General features: G+C 33.1%; 1 protein-coding gene across 1 annotated transcript in view; it reads right to left on the bottom strand.

Moving 5' to 3' along the window:
* Positions 1–4224: 4224 nt before the first annotated feature.
* Positions 4225–16739, bottom strand: part of LOC117341670 (acid-sensing ion channel 4-A-like) — a 29822-nt gene continuing 17307 nt past the window's right edge. Inside the window, exons 2-7 of the mRNA XM_033903539.1 lie at positions 9925–10057; positions 9083–9158; positions 8212–8269; positions 7171–7271; positions 5568–5649; positions 4225–4673 (exon numbers count right to left, since the gene is read on the bottom strand). Of these exons, the coding sequence (XP_033759430.1) occupies positions 4488–4673; positions 5568–5649; positions 7171–7271; positions 8212–8269; positions 9083–9158; positions 9925–10057 (636 nt within the window). The 3' untranslated portion in view covers positions 4225–4487. The remainder of the gene's footprint in view (positions 4674–5567; positions 5650–7170; positions 7272–8211; positions 8270–9082; positions 9159–9924; positions 10058–16739) is intronic.

The following is a 16739-nucleotide window of genomic DNA, read 5'->3' as shown; positions in this document are numbered from 1 at the left end:
CAGGTAAGTCAACATTAAACAGTCAATCAACAAAGTCATGTAGTGGTAATTTGGATATTGTGAAGTGTGTTTTCCTGTAATGCAAACAAAAACTGACTAGAACTAGATTATGAGATAAAGTCCAAATCACCATCTGTATTACCACACATGATATAATTATAATTGATGGTATTTGTTAGGGGATGGCATTACACCCAATTTTGTAGGGTAAAATTTCCATTTTGTATATTTTCTTAAATATCCGATTTGAAGGGGATACACTGTGGTGTAACAAAACTGGATGTTCTCCGGTTATATTTGTGTAACCTTGTAACTCTGGCAGAGTGGGCGGTGATACGGACAAGATCGACTTATGGGCTGAAGTGTTATGTCTGAGAACTTATGGGGTGCAAGGCACAAGTTTTAATTTGATATGGATATCACATTTCCGTCCATTCTATCGCTAAAAAGCACATGCGCAGTGAAATTTAATGATGAATTATGGGAAAAAACACAAATTTACATTAAATTTCCTCTCCTATAGGCGACGAAGATTTTTGCACGGAAAGAATCGTTAATTTACCCCACGTGTATTGTGTATTGCAACAATACTTGATGTTCTCCTACTGTTAGAAAGATTTCGTATACAACCTGTACCGCAGTATCAAATATATCGCCTTGGTTAAATAATGACATAACTATAGCCCTTACCCTAACCCTGGTTTTAAACCTAAACGATCATTGATTATAATGACTAATATTACAACTTTATTATCAATACACCATTTCACTTATATGTTTTAAAATCGGTAACCTTGTAATGATTGATTGGCCTATCGATGTAAATATCATAGTTGTTTTTATTTTCAGACCATTATCCTATTCTATGCTCATCAAGCATTTGCAAACCTCGAAAGTAAAACTTCACAGGGCAACTGTAAAATATAGGTTTTCATTTACAACAAAACAACCAAATCACCGTATTCACTGTACAACATAACACAGGGAAGGCCATCGTGTATTGCCAACGTATTGCTCGGATTTCAGAATCAAGCAACGTGTCGAAGCTAAAATTAATTTTGAATTGTTTTTTTTCATGAATACTTGCATTTGAACACATTGTATCTCTAAATGACTAGATCAACAATGTACGCTCGATAAGATGAAGTTTAATTAGTACATTTTAAAAAGAACACTTTTCAAACAAAAACGAATATTTATTCACATCAGCAACTTCTTTGTGATCCTAGCCACACCAGTCATGGTATTGAATACTTATTAGCTTATGTTACGTCTTTTTTACAATCCTTTGAGATTGCATGTGGTAAACGCTGCCAGTAGGCGTTAATACCAACGATTTGTAGTAACTTGCATGTCACGTTTTAATTAATTTAAATCGTGCCTGGATTTATTATTATTTATTGAACATTATCTATGGTTTTAATGAGGTATGCAGCTGTTGCAGAATGGCCAGATCTTGAAAACATTTCCAAAATATTCAGGTTTCCGCATTCTCCTTCTTGGTTTCAACGTTTCAGGCCCTTATCTTTACGTAACCAGTCACTAAAGGATACATTTCTGATGCTGATAGATAATGTTTTCCACTCTATCCAGCTATCAGCTTTTATCAAACAGTATTAATTCTTTATATGTCATTCGTAAAATGTCAGAATCAATCCACCGTAACGAAACTGTAAACTGAAATCAGCGTGTGCGTCCGTCCATCTGTCCATTTGTCCATCCGTCCATTCGCATGTGGACGAAAGACCATCCAACTCAACACTGCTGAGTCAATTGTCTATCAACTTGGTACATGTTTAAAGGAAAATGTCGATTGTACTAACAATGCTTTGATTTACGATCTATTTTGATAGCTGTCGTTGTGTCTGTGCCTCTTTTACATAGGTCTCTCTTTAAGTTTTACAGTCGAAGATTTGTTTCCGTAGCCATTTTTTTTTCTATTATTTTACATTTATTTTCTTGACATTTCGGATAATTTCTTCATATTCATTCTTGTTTTTATTACTCATGTCTCTTTTATTGCATCAATTGATGCTTTCAATTAATTAATACATTTAGACTGTTTTTTTTACCTTTGTTTTTGTAGATGATTAAATTAATTCGCTCATTTCATGCAAGATGACACTGGAAACTCTCAGGTGACATTTTAACAATTAAGTGAGGCTCGTTCAGAATAAAATTTCAAGTCAGTACAAGAAGCACGTGACCAAAACATACCCTATACGAAGGAAGGAAACCTTAAAAACTAAACAAAAAGAGAACAATCATAATATCAGGATATAACTGTAGTTTTAACACAGCACATTTATTTGACATGAAAAGCATGAAATTCTACAAACTCTGTTGACAAAATTTGATAATTAGTTGAAGGTTATTTATTATGTTGCTTTTTAGACAAAAATGTAGTGTGTAGAAAAAGTTTCTGCATTGCTTTAGAGACCAAACTGTAGCGTGCAATAACATGTTATTGCGTTTCTTTACAGAATGATTTGTAGCCTTAATAAAAAAAAATCCATTCCGTTGTCTTATACATAGAAATGCAGTTTGAAGTAAAAATGATATTGCGTTGACTTAAATACGAATTTATACCTGTAGAATGTAGTAAAATTCGTTATTATGCCGCATTATTTACCAATAACTTAAACATATGTACTGAACATGTTATGGCATTGCCTTATAGACTAATATGTAACATATGAATTAAAAAATGTAAAGCGCTGCCTTCTAGACTGATATTTATCGCATATTAAAAAAAAGTTGCCTTACAGACCAACATTAAGCGTGTAGTAAACAAAGTTATTACTTTGCCTTATATACCAATGTGTAGCGTGTAGTGAAAAATGTATAGCGCTGCCTTATAGACCAAAACGTAGTGTGCAGAAAGAAAAGGTATGGCGTTGCCTTATAGACAAAATGTATCGTTAAGCAAAAATATGTATTGCGTTGCCTTATAGACAAAATGTATCGCTAAGTAAAAAATGTATGGCGTTGCCTTATAGACAAAATGTATCGCTAAGTAAAAAATGTATGGCGTTGCCTTATAGACAAAATGTATCGCTAAGTAAAAAATGTATGGCGTTGCCTTATAGACAAAAAGTATCGCTAAGTAAAAACTGTATGGCGTTGCCTTATAGACCGACATGAAGCTTGTAGTAAAAGGTAAAGCGTTGCCTTATAGATTGTAATGTGAAGTAAGATAAAAAAGAAACTTTAATTATAAGGTTATAAAATAAATGCAAATCTTTTAAGATTTTAAGACTTTTAAGATGTAATTTTACATGTAATGATTTTGGACATTTATATGATAATAATGTAGACACAAATAACATAGGTCCTACCATAGATGGATACTGTCAAGAGACGTATAACCTTGCATATAAAGTTTTAAAAAAGTGACATCCATGTAAAGTGGATAAATATATATATATATAAACAACTGTTTGATAACCACCTTAGAGCGGCCCTCACCCTTTGCTGGTCTTTTGTAGTTTGAAATAGTATAACAGCTACAGTACACAGCTATGATAGTTAAACGTGGTATGCAGGTTGTTGGCAGTGTTATCACAAACATGTAGGAATGGTAGTTGAAAGTGGTACGATATAGATAAAAGAGATAACGGTAACTAGCACGCTAGTTGTCCGCTTCCTAGCCCCGTACAAGGTATTTTTCAATTCTGTGTTTTATTTTTTCTTATTCTTATTTATTTTATTTCTATTTTAATTAATTAATTTGTTCATTTATTTATCTATTGCAAAAATATACTGACTTGTTTATTCATGTATTTTGGTCTCTTTATAACCTTGGTAAGCCTTATAACCATGATATGATTTGATTTTCTAATAATTATTATATTGTTCCACTTGATAACATATTGAGTTTTATTTATTTCCTACTCTCTTTTTGAAACACCCTTAAAATGTAATATGAATAATCTTAAATGTGTGCAGTGTGAAAGCCCCTCCTGTGTGAGGACACAATATTGTTCGGGCAGGGGGTGGGGTGAATTCCTATCAATTGAAAAACATGTGCTTACCATTATTATTTATTACAATTTTGCCTGTGAAATATAGAAAATTATCAATCTGATGAAACTAATATGTTCACTACAGCGAAGGTTTTGTCGAAACCACTTTTCTGTTGTAAGAGTTGTTTCTCATGTTAAAATAGAAACTAGGGTCAGCAAAAACGAAATTGCAAATGAAAAAAAAAAAAAAAATCCAACCATATGTCTTGATAAGAAACAAAATTATAATCGTAATTTTTCCATCATTATGGTATAATTTGCAACGTTTCCAAATTAAAAAAGAAGATTAAATGCGCACAGTTATGATACAATGGCATTGGTCCCAAAACACTTGACAGTCCCCTATCGACTGTAATATCCCTTGACTGGTAAATTAAATGATGTTTAGAATATTGATGATTCTACAGTGCTAAAGAGAGCGAAATGCAGTCTGAGTCATTACAGTCCCTCGTGTATCGTTGTTCAAGCCTTCTCGTTTATCACACTTCCCCCTAGATGTATCTGCTGTACCTCGTTCTTCCTGACCCTCCTTTTACACAGGTAGATAAAAACTTCCAGTATGACCTGAATTATTTCAACAAAACTCAGAACGGACGCTCCCACAAACAGTCCGAGTGTTCCCCCAACACTGGCCAGCACTTGGAACTCCTGAAACAGGATGCAAATAAGATTAAGCTGCCACCTCAACGGTGATCAGACTGTATGTATATGAATGATTTTGGAGCAATCGTAAATATGGATGTGATTACTGTGTTAGCCCGCCCTGGGTGTTATACCAATACATGTTGTTATATTAAAATTTCTCCATTGGATAACATTATCGCGTCTGTTTTCGCTAATTATCATAATATTCTTAGATTTTCATTCTCCAATATAGCGTTCTGATCATATAAATATTTGGTGCAAAGCTGAAATGTTTTAAGGAAAAATACATCATATTTTACATTTTGTTAATGTCTACAATTCATTTCATTATCATTTTATTAGCGTAATTCTTGTTTTCATAGCTTAGATTTTGTAATTAAAGTAAAAACCGAAGCGCTCATTATGTGCATTGTAGATCATAACAATTGGAATACGTATTCTATTAAGAATAACAAATCACGTTAAATTCATAAATCATCCAATGTCAATCGGTGGTATTTAACCCTTATTTAACTTCCAGGTATTGTTTAACATGATATATCTTTTTTTAAGTGCTCCATTAAAATCAAAACGTTACTGGTAAACATAAAGATGTATAGGCTGGAGACACTTTATCACAAGTATGTTATATTAAAGCAGTGAATAATGGCTGACTATTATTTTAGCCGATGTTAAAGGTTGTTTGTCAATCATCAGACTTCTGGTCCTAAATCACATGGCGATTTAATTCGTAATATCATAAGATGGCAGTTTCCAATGATGCTAAACTATTATATATATTAAGTGGAATTAACCATTTGAGTGTATGTCAGTTTTTTATGATTATTTTATTACCATTTTAGGGCTTTTGAAATAGTCTTTATGCTTAGCTTCAAAGTAATTTTGAACGAAACTTACGTCGTATTTTGCGGACTCTGTGATCACCTCGTAGTTGACATCCTCGAAATAGATGTTGACGGCTAAAAAGTTGTCCACGACACTGATGGTGAAAAAAAACACCATATCACGAGAAAATATACTCACAGAACACTTTACTATGGTTCGACTTTTGATTAGGTTTATGTGACATCAGAAAGTACACATTTCACTCCGGGGCCAGATATAACATTGTTATATGCTACACAAGCTCATGATATAGTGTTAGAATATAATGTTATTACATATGACTTTCAAAATAACTACAACTAGAACAATGTGTTCAAATTATACCAGACAGTCTGTTCTAACAGCATGGTCTAACGTGGAAAATAACATAATATCAAAGCATGACAGCAGCACATTTAGTCATCATTCTAGTCTGATAAACATGTTTAGCAAGCATGTAACACAGTGTCAATCATGTCATATATTACACGTGTTACACAGTGTCAACCATGTCATATATTACACGTATAACACAGTGTCAATCATGTCATATATTACACGTGTAACACAGTGTCATTCATGTCATATATTACACATGTAACGCGATGTCAATTATGTAATATAATATACGTTCCACGCGATGTCAATCATGTAAGATATTACAGGTGTAACATAATGTCAATCATGTAATATATTACAGGTGTAACACGATGTCAATCATGTCATATATTGCACATGTAAAGCGAGGCCAAATAATCTATTATATTACATATTGAACACGATGTCAATCATGAAATATATTACACATGTAACACGACGTCAAGCATATAATAGATTACAAATGTAACGTGATGTCAATAACTAATATATTACACATGTAACACGATGTCAATCATGTAATATATCACACATGTAACACGATGTCAATAATGTAATATATTACACATGTAACACGATGTCAATCAAGTAATATATCACACATGTAACACGATGTCAATAATGTAATATATTACACATGTAACACGATGTCAATAATGTAATATATAACACATGTAACACGATGTCAATAATGTAATATATAACACATTTAACACGATGTCAATAATGTAATATATAACACATTTAACACGATGTCAATAATGTAATATATAACACATGTAACACGATGTCAATAATGTAATATATAACACATTTAACACGATGTCAATAATGTAATATATAACACATTTAACACGATGTCAATCAAGTAATATATTACACATTTAACACGATGTCAATCATGTAATATATTACACGTGTAACTCGATGTAAATCAAGTAATATATTACACATTTAACACGATGTCAATCAAGTAATATATTACAGATGTAACACGATGTCAATAATGTAATATATAACACATTTAACACGATGTCAATCAAGTAATATATTACACATTTAACACGATGTCAATCAAGTAATATATTACACATTTAACACGATGTCAATCATGTAATATATCACACGTGTAACTCGATGTCAATCATGAAATATATTACACGTGTAACACGATACCACAATAGTGGTAACACAGTACCTACACTTGGTTTAATGTAATGACATTTCTTTCCTTACTAAATATCGAGAGATGTGTTACCTTGACCCGTCGAACGTTTTGGGATTTTCTTTGTACTTTTTGCAGGCATCGCTTGCCGACGTCAGATTCTTAGCGCACACCTTCACCATAAGGAACTGGCGCTGGAACATTAACAATATTACCATTACAGGTAACCGTGTAAACAGGATATATCAGCCAACATTATGTTAGATATTGTAACACCGTTTAACTTCCCTATGGCCATAAGCAATTCAAAGTCACTGAAGACAAAAAGACGGCAAAAGTAGACTTTTGAAAGAAATACAACACACTTCAACAGATTGTAAAACATACAGAGAAGCAAATTTGTTGTTTTGTTAACCATATACATGTAGTATTATTAAAGAATATTTCAATTTCAAGTTATCTCCCTTTAATTCTTTCATCGTTTACATTTATGTATTTTAGATATTTGCTAAATCTATTTCAACTTTCTATTATCCTATTTAATGAACGTTCTCACTACAATAAGACATTACGTGAATGAAGAAGGTCATCCTCTAACAGTAAGACAGTATTAATTCATTAAAAAATGTTATAACTCTTCAGTACATATCATGAAGAACCAATGTGGGGCTATCCTAATTAAGGCCACAAAGACAATGAACTTGACTTCCCAACACAGCGTAAGTTATCATACCAGTCTAGCCACCGATGGAAAAAAATTATATGGGCTTGAATGGTATTCTAGATGTAGCATATATTCGATAAGATTTGTTCAAATGGAATTCTAAACTTCAAACACATAGACTCAACTAAGCAGATTTAGCATGCACCAAAATTTGTTAACACACATTTGGATACGCCATTTTCTCCGTGTAGCATACTAAATCTGTAAGATCCAGGATGTTTAAACAAAATAGATATTTATCATGTTAAATAAAAAATGTTACTTTAAACAGAAAAGTAATAATACTAATAATAACGTAATGTACAGCCAGGCCAAGTCACTGTCACACAAGATAATGATTGCTACAATGTATAGTTTGCTTAGTATTTTACTCAATTATGTATGTTGTTTAAACGAGGAACTGTTCTTACCAAATATTCGTCATGAGGCCAAGTCCTGGATGACAGCGTTTTCGTATACACAATTTCACTGTTAAAAAAAGTATTATAAATGAAATGAACAAGCCTGGTTATTTTGAACTATTTCCGAAATCAAAAGTGTTCATGGTATTTCAATCAGCACTGCTATAATTCTAGTATTATTGGTTATTTATCAAATACCATATATCATATATCGATATGGTAATAATACAAATACACAATAAATATATTTCCCTGTTTATACTAAAATAGATACATTTCCCCGTTTATACTGTACTAAAATAGATACATTCCCCTTTTAATAACACAATATATATATTTCCAATTCAATACAGCAATAGATATATCTCCCTTTTAATAACACAAAATAAATATTTCCTTTTTAATAACGCAATAGATATATCTCCCGTTTAATAACACAATACATATATATATCCCTGTTAATTTATTTGCTTTTTTTTGCAATACAATTGATAGGGATATCTTTATTGAAGTAATTGCAGCAAATACAACTGGTTTAAGATTTGCCAAATCTTCGATATTCGTTCGTCAGTTACGTTGTAATGAAAAACTAAAAAAGACAAGAGTATGTTTAGTTCTGCTTAAAACTAAATATTTTGGCAATTATTCAAGTTTCATTTTTCCCTTATATGTTTTATAGATACCTGACATAAAATACTTTGGGTATGCTTGTTATTTAACCAAATAAATAACCAGAAAAATAAAGTTGTTATCATTAAGATGATATACATATCAAAGAATTTTTAATGCGTTTTGAGTCTACCTTGTTGGGCGAGAGATTGCAGGAGATGGTTGACATGTGAACAAATAGCATCCTTATAATCTACAACAATATACTTACTTACACGGGGTCGGACAGTCACAGTTCAAGCTTCCATCGAGCTGTTGTTTTTCTATCTTGAACTGACATACCATCTCTGTAATTATAAACTGAGGTATAATAGCAAGGCAATTCAGAATTATAAACTGAGATATGATAGCACGGCAATTCAAAAATTATAAAGTGAGATTTAATAGCACGACAATTCAAAATTATAAACTGAGATTAAATAACACGGCAATTCAAAAATTATAAACTGAGATTAAATAACACGGCAATTCAAAAATTATAAACTGAGATTAAATAACACGGCAATTCAAAAATTATAAACTGAGATTAAATAACACGGCAATTCGAAAATTATATACTGAGATTAAATAACACGGCAATTCAAAAATTATAAACTGAGATATGATAGCACGGCAATTCAGAATTATAAACTGAGATGTAATAGCACGGCAATTCAGAATTATAAACTGAGATGTAATAGCACGGCAATTCAAAATGTTTCTACACTTAAATCCTTAAATTTGTGATCGAATTATACTGGTCACATTCGTTGTTTAGTTCACATATAGTTATAATAGTTATAAACCATAATAAGCAAAGTTACCAAATTATGATAGTAACAGTATACATCAATCAACACTCGTGTAACAATACCATACATTATATAACACTGTAAAATTAAATATGATATAGTAAATATATAAATCGCAATAAAATATATGAATATTCATATTTTCAAATACGTACATTACGTCAACACACACAAGTATATAAATTTAGAACAAATACGTAGCTGTAAACAATTGTGATAGGATTTAAAAGCAGCTTATAGATAAACATCAGCATGTACTTACTTTCAAAGTCTCCGTTCTCACAGAAATCAAGGTTGGTGTATTCAGGCCTGGTCAACAAAGAGTCTTCAATTGAGGTGGGTAGACATTTGCAAATATTTATAACATTTTGCTGGACGCATAAGTTCAAACAGGACTGCAAAGAAAACAACATTTAGCAAATCAGAAATCATCCAATCATTGTTTGACAATCACAAATATGTCAAAACTCGCAACCTACTGATAGAGATGTGTTTATATAAATTCTTGGGAAAATCTTCAACAAGTGTACATTATAGTGTAATTTGCGAGATATAAATAGGAGAATTTCTCATTTTGTTTATATTGTATATTTTCTGATTTCCAGATATCTGGTATAATATATAAACCAAAGAGAATTTGCTAATCTATCCGAGCCTCCTGAAAGGATAAAGATTATATTATATAAATATATAATTTAATTTTGTATGAAACACGCATTTTCATTGGCTGAAATAATTTTGTTATACCTCCATAACAAAATTTTTGACGTTGCGAAATGTAACGTCATTTTTGATTGGCTGATGACGTTGCGTAATAATTTGTCACAGAAAAGAGTTCGCCAAAGAAAGTGAAATATCTTGGTGTGTATAAGACGAAATTAAATTATAAGAATTAACATTAATTATTTTTTTCTGTTATACAGTCATAACATAAAAAAAAACTGGAGTGTACTGTCTTCGCGGTTTATTTAGAGTACGCTCCAGTTTTTTTCTGTTATGACTGTATAACAGAAAAAATAATTGATGTTAATCCTTAAATAATTTAATTTTGCTTGTAACAAGCATTTTCATTGGCTCAAAAAATTATGTTACCGTCTCATAACATAAAAAAAATAAACTGTGACGTCAGCGGAGTAATCGTTGTTCAAGGGATTTTGTATTTATCGATGTGTTTTTAAATATCTGGAGCAAAATAAACATGTTAAGCTTAATGAAAATGTTTCTTATCCGTTGTTAATTAAATTATAAGGGTTAACTGTAATATTTTTTTTTACGTTATTGAGCAATAACACAAAAAAACTGGGGTGTGCTCTTTTCATATATTCAGAGTACACACCAGTTTTTTTGTGTTATTGCTCACTAACGTAAACAAAATATTACAGTTAACCCTTAAATAAAATTGAATATTACTGCAGCCCCACTATATAACTTTACCAAGCTCACTTGGAAGTTATGAGTCCATAACTTCAAAATCAACTTCCAAATCTTTATTATGACGTCATTATTATAGTGACGTCATAATTGTCACGTCGGCGATAACGAAATATGGCTGTTGAAAAGGCTGTTCCGTCTTTGGCGATAATAATTTGTTCATTCATTATCAGAGTAAAATTCCTGGATATATTCTTTCAAATTCGTTGTCAAATATAAATATAAGCATTAAAATGCTTTCATTTGGAAGTTATGGGCTGATGAATGCCAACTGGACAAAGGCAAATTCAACATGAAGCGCGCTTCATGTTGAATTTGCCTTTGTCCAGCTGGCATTCATCAGCCCATAACTTCCAAATGAAAGCATTTCAATCCTTAAAAAACATATCATTTTTTGTATCCCCACTAAGAATCCGGCTATCACCTGTAGTATTTGTATCCCCCCCCCCCCCCCCCCCTCTTTGACTCGATGTTGTATTTAAAAGTTTATAGGATATTTTGCTTAGACAGCTAGGAAATTGACCATATACACACGCAGGTGTCAAAGTGTAAAAGTAGTAATTAGTTAGCTGGTCTGGCATTATTACATAACAATGGCGTGTGGTCACACCTGACTGATGACCCAGGTAGAAACTGATTGATGTGAAAATTACCTGTCTACCACAAGTCACATTATGGTGGGATAATGAACACACTGAATAGATACCGGGATTATGAACACACTGAATATATACCGGGATAATGAACACACTGGATACATACCGGGATAATGAACACACTGAATACATACCGGGATAATGAACACACTGGATACATACCGGGATAATGAACACACCGAATATATACCGGGATGATGAACACACAGAATACATACTGGGATAATGAACAAACTGAATACATACCGGGATAATGGACACACTGAATACATACCGGGATAATGAACACATTGAATATATACCGGGATGATGAACACACAGAATACATACCAGGATAATGAACACACTGAATACATACCGGGATGATGAACACACTGAATACATACCGAGATAATGAACACATTGGATACATACCGGGATAATGAACACATTGGATATATACCGGGATAATGAACACACATAATACATACCGGGATAATGAACACACTGAATACATACCGGGATAATGAACACACTGAATACATACCGGGATAATGAACACACTGAATACATACCGGGATAATGAACACACTGAATACATACCGGGATAATGAACACACTGAATACATACCGGAATAATGAACATACTGAATACATACCGGAATAATGAACATACTGAATACATACCGGGATAATGAACATACTGAATACATACGGGGTTAATGAACACAATGAATACATACCTGGGTAATTAACACACTGAATACATACCGGGATAATGAACACACTGAATACATACCGGGATAATGAACACACTGAATACATACCGGGATGATAAACACACAGAATACATATCGGGATAATGAACACACTGAATACATACCTGGATAATGAACACACTGAATACATACTGGGATGATGAACACACTGAATAGATACCGGGATGATGAACACACTGAATACATACCTGGATAATGAACACTCTGAATACATATCGGGATGATGAATACACTGAATACATATCGGGATAATGAACATACGGAATACATACCGGGATAATGAACACACTGAATACATACCGGGATACTGAACATAATGGATACATACCGGGATAATGAACACACTGAATACATACCGGGATACTGAACATAATGGATACATACCGGGGTAATGAACACACTGTATACATACCGGGATAATGGACACACTGAATACATACCGGGATAATGAACATACTGAATACATACCGGGATAATGAACATACTGAATACATACCGGGATAATGAACACACTGAATAGATACCGGGATGATGAACACACTGAATACATACCTGGATAATGAACACACTGAATACATACCGGGATGATGAATACACTGAATACATATCGGGATAATGAACATACGGAATACATACCGAGATAATGAACACACCGAATACATACCGTGATAATGAACATACTGAATACATACCGGGATAATGAACACACTGAATACATACCGGGATAATGAACACACTGAATACATACCGGGATAATGAACATACTGAATACATACCGGGATAATGGACACACTGAATACATACCGGGGTAATGAACACTGAATACATACCGAGATAATGAACACACTGAACACATACCGGGATGATGAACACACAGAATACATACCGGGATAATGAACATACTCAATATATACCGGGATAATAAATATACTGAATACATACCGGGATAATGAACACACTGAATACATACCGGGGTAATGAACACACTGAATACATACCGGGATACTGAACACATCAAATACATACCGGGATATTGAACCTACTGAATACCTACCGGGATAATGAACCTACTGAATACCTAACGGGATAATGAACCTATTGAATACATACTGGGATAATGAACACACTGAATACATACCGGGATAATGGACACACTGAATACATACCGGGATAATGAACACACTGAATACATACCGGGATAATGAACACACTGAATACATACCGGGATAATGAACATACTGAATACATACCGGGATAATGGACATACTGAATACATACCGAGATAATGAACACACTGAACACATACCGGGATGATGAACACACAGAATACATACCGGGATTATGAATACACTGAATACATACCGGGATAATGAACACACTGAATACATACGGGATAATGAACACACTGAATATATACCGGGGTAATGAACATACTGAATACATACCGGGATAATGAACACACTGAATATATACTAGGATAATGGACACACTGAATACAATCCGGGATACTGAACACACTGAATACATACCGGGATAATGAACACTGAATACATACCGGGATAATGAACACACTGAATACATACCGGGATAATGAACATACTGAATACATACCGGGATAATCAACAGACTGAATACATACCGGGATAATGAACATACTGAATACATACCGGGATACTGAACACACTGAATACATACCGGGATAATGAACATACTGAATACATACCGGGATAATGAACATACTGAATACATACCGGGATAATGAACATACTGAATACATACCGGGATAATGGACACACTGAATATATACTAGGATAATGGACACACTGAATACATACCGGGATAATGAACATACTGAATACATACCGGGATAATGAACATACTGAATACATACCGGGATAATGAACATACTGAATACATACCGGGATAATGGACACACTGAATATATACTAGGATAATGGACACACTGAATACATACCGGGATACTGAACACACTGAATACATACCGGGATAATGAACATACTGAATACATACCGGGATACTGAACACACTGAATACATACCGGGATAATGAACATACTGAATACATACCGGGATAATGAACATACTGAATACATACCGGGATAATGAACATACTGAATACATACCGGGATAATGGACACACTGAATATATATTAGGATAATGGACACACTGAATACATACCGGGATAATGAACATACTGAATACATACCGGGATAATGAACATACTGAATACATACCGGGATAATGAACATACTGAATACATACCGGGATAATGGACACACTGAATATATACTAGGATAATGGACACACTGAATACATACCGGGATACTGAACACACTGAATACATACCGGGATAATGGACACACTGAATATATACTAGGATAATGGACACACAGAATACATACCGGGATAATGAACATACTGAATACATACCGGGATAATGAACATACTGAATACATACCGGGATAATGAACATACTGAATACATACCGGGATAATGGACACACTGAATATATACTAGGATAATGGACACACTGAATACATACCGGGATAATGAACATACTGAATACATACCGGGATAATGAACATACTGAATACATACCGGGATAATGAACATACTGAATACATACCGGGATAATGGACACACTGAATATATACTAGGATAATGGACACACTGAATACATACCGGGATACTGAACACACTGAATACATACCGGGATAATGGACACACTGAATATATACTAGGATAATGGACACACAGAATACATACCGGGATAATGAACATACTGAATACATACCGGGATAATGAACATACTGAATACATACCGGGATAATGAACATACTGAATACATACCGGGATAATGAACATACTGAATACATACCGGGATAATGAACATACTGAATACATACCGGGATAATGGACACACTGAATATATACTAGGATAATGGACACACTGAATACATACCGGGATAATGAACATACTGAATACATACCGGGATAATGAACATACTGAATACATACCGGGATAATGAACATACTGAATACATACCGGGATAATGGACACACTGAATATATACTAGGATAATGGACACACTGAATACATACCGGGATACTGAACACACTGAATAAATACCGGGATAATGAACATACTGAATACATACCGGGATACTGAACACACTGAATACATACCGGGATAATGAACATACTGATTACATACCGGGATAATGAACATACTGAATACATACCGGGATAATGAACGTACTGAATACATACCGGGATAATGGACATACTGAATGTAATAGGGTGATTAATGTCATGCTTTATATAATTTGTATGTATATATTTTATTGACTTGTGTTATTTATTTATTTGTGCCCATATTGTTCAGTGTGTGTGTAACAGAAGAGGTGTTTGTGTGTTATAGATTACAGGGAGTGATTATTGCTGACTTACCTGTATGTCTATTTTTAAGTTACCTTACCTGTATAGTTATATTTTTATACATCACATGACGTACATGTGATAGGTTTCTATACTTTTTATTGGTCAAGATATTATAATAGCCTTTGGTCAGTTTGGCGGGAATCTCTTTGTAAGGAAGTTAGTTCTCTACAGTCTGCCAAACTGATCAGACCTATACATATATTGAGTCGGACATTTGTGACAAAGGACCGAAAGACAGAGAATTTATAGGTAAGTTATGGTTCTAGTGAATTATTACTGTTTCAATGTATTGTATCTAACTAGCTTATATTGTAGATTTGCTATGAACTTTATAAGTTTGGCATTTAAGTTAAATTATTATCTTTATTCAAAATCTCTATTTTGAATTGTAACTTTGTATATACAGAGCAGTATTTTTCAGTAATATATATATATAAGTGAGTAATGGTTAAATTAATCCATTATATATGTACAGATCTGCAGTATTATTAGAAAGAACTGTTTTTATGCATTTTTTAGATTGTCATAAGAAACATGGAATACTGGTGATGATATGAGGTTGAATTGGCTCTGTGCCATACACAGGTGAATACCTTTTTAGTGTATTGTAATATTGTGTAACTTATTATGGGAGAATCCAGTTTGTTTATATATGTTGATACAAATCTCTTTATAGGTGATTTGTACTAGAGTAGATCTTTCGTCTCAAAGATAAATTTCATGTTAAATGTATATGATCTATATTTATTGTAATTTCAATAAGATAGTTG

This window comes from Pecten maximus, chromosome 14, assembly GCF_902652985.1.
Source record: "Pecten maximus chromosome 14, xPecMax1.1, whole genome shotgun sequence".
Taxonomy (NCBI): Eukaryota; Metazoa; Mollusca; class Bivalvia; order Pectinida; family Pectinidae; genus Pecten; species Pecten maximus.
Note: the sequence above shows the minus strand (reverse complement) of the source record. Positions and strands in the feature narration are given on the sequence as shown.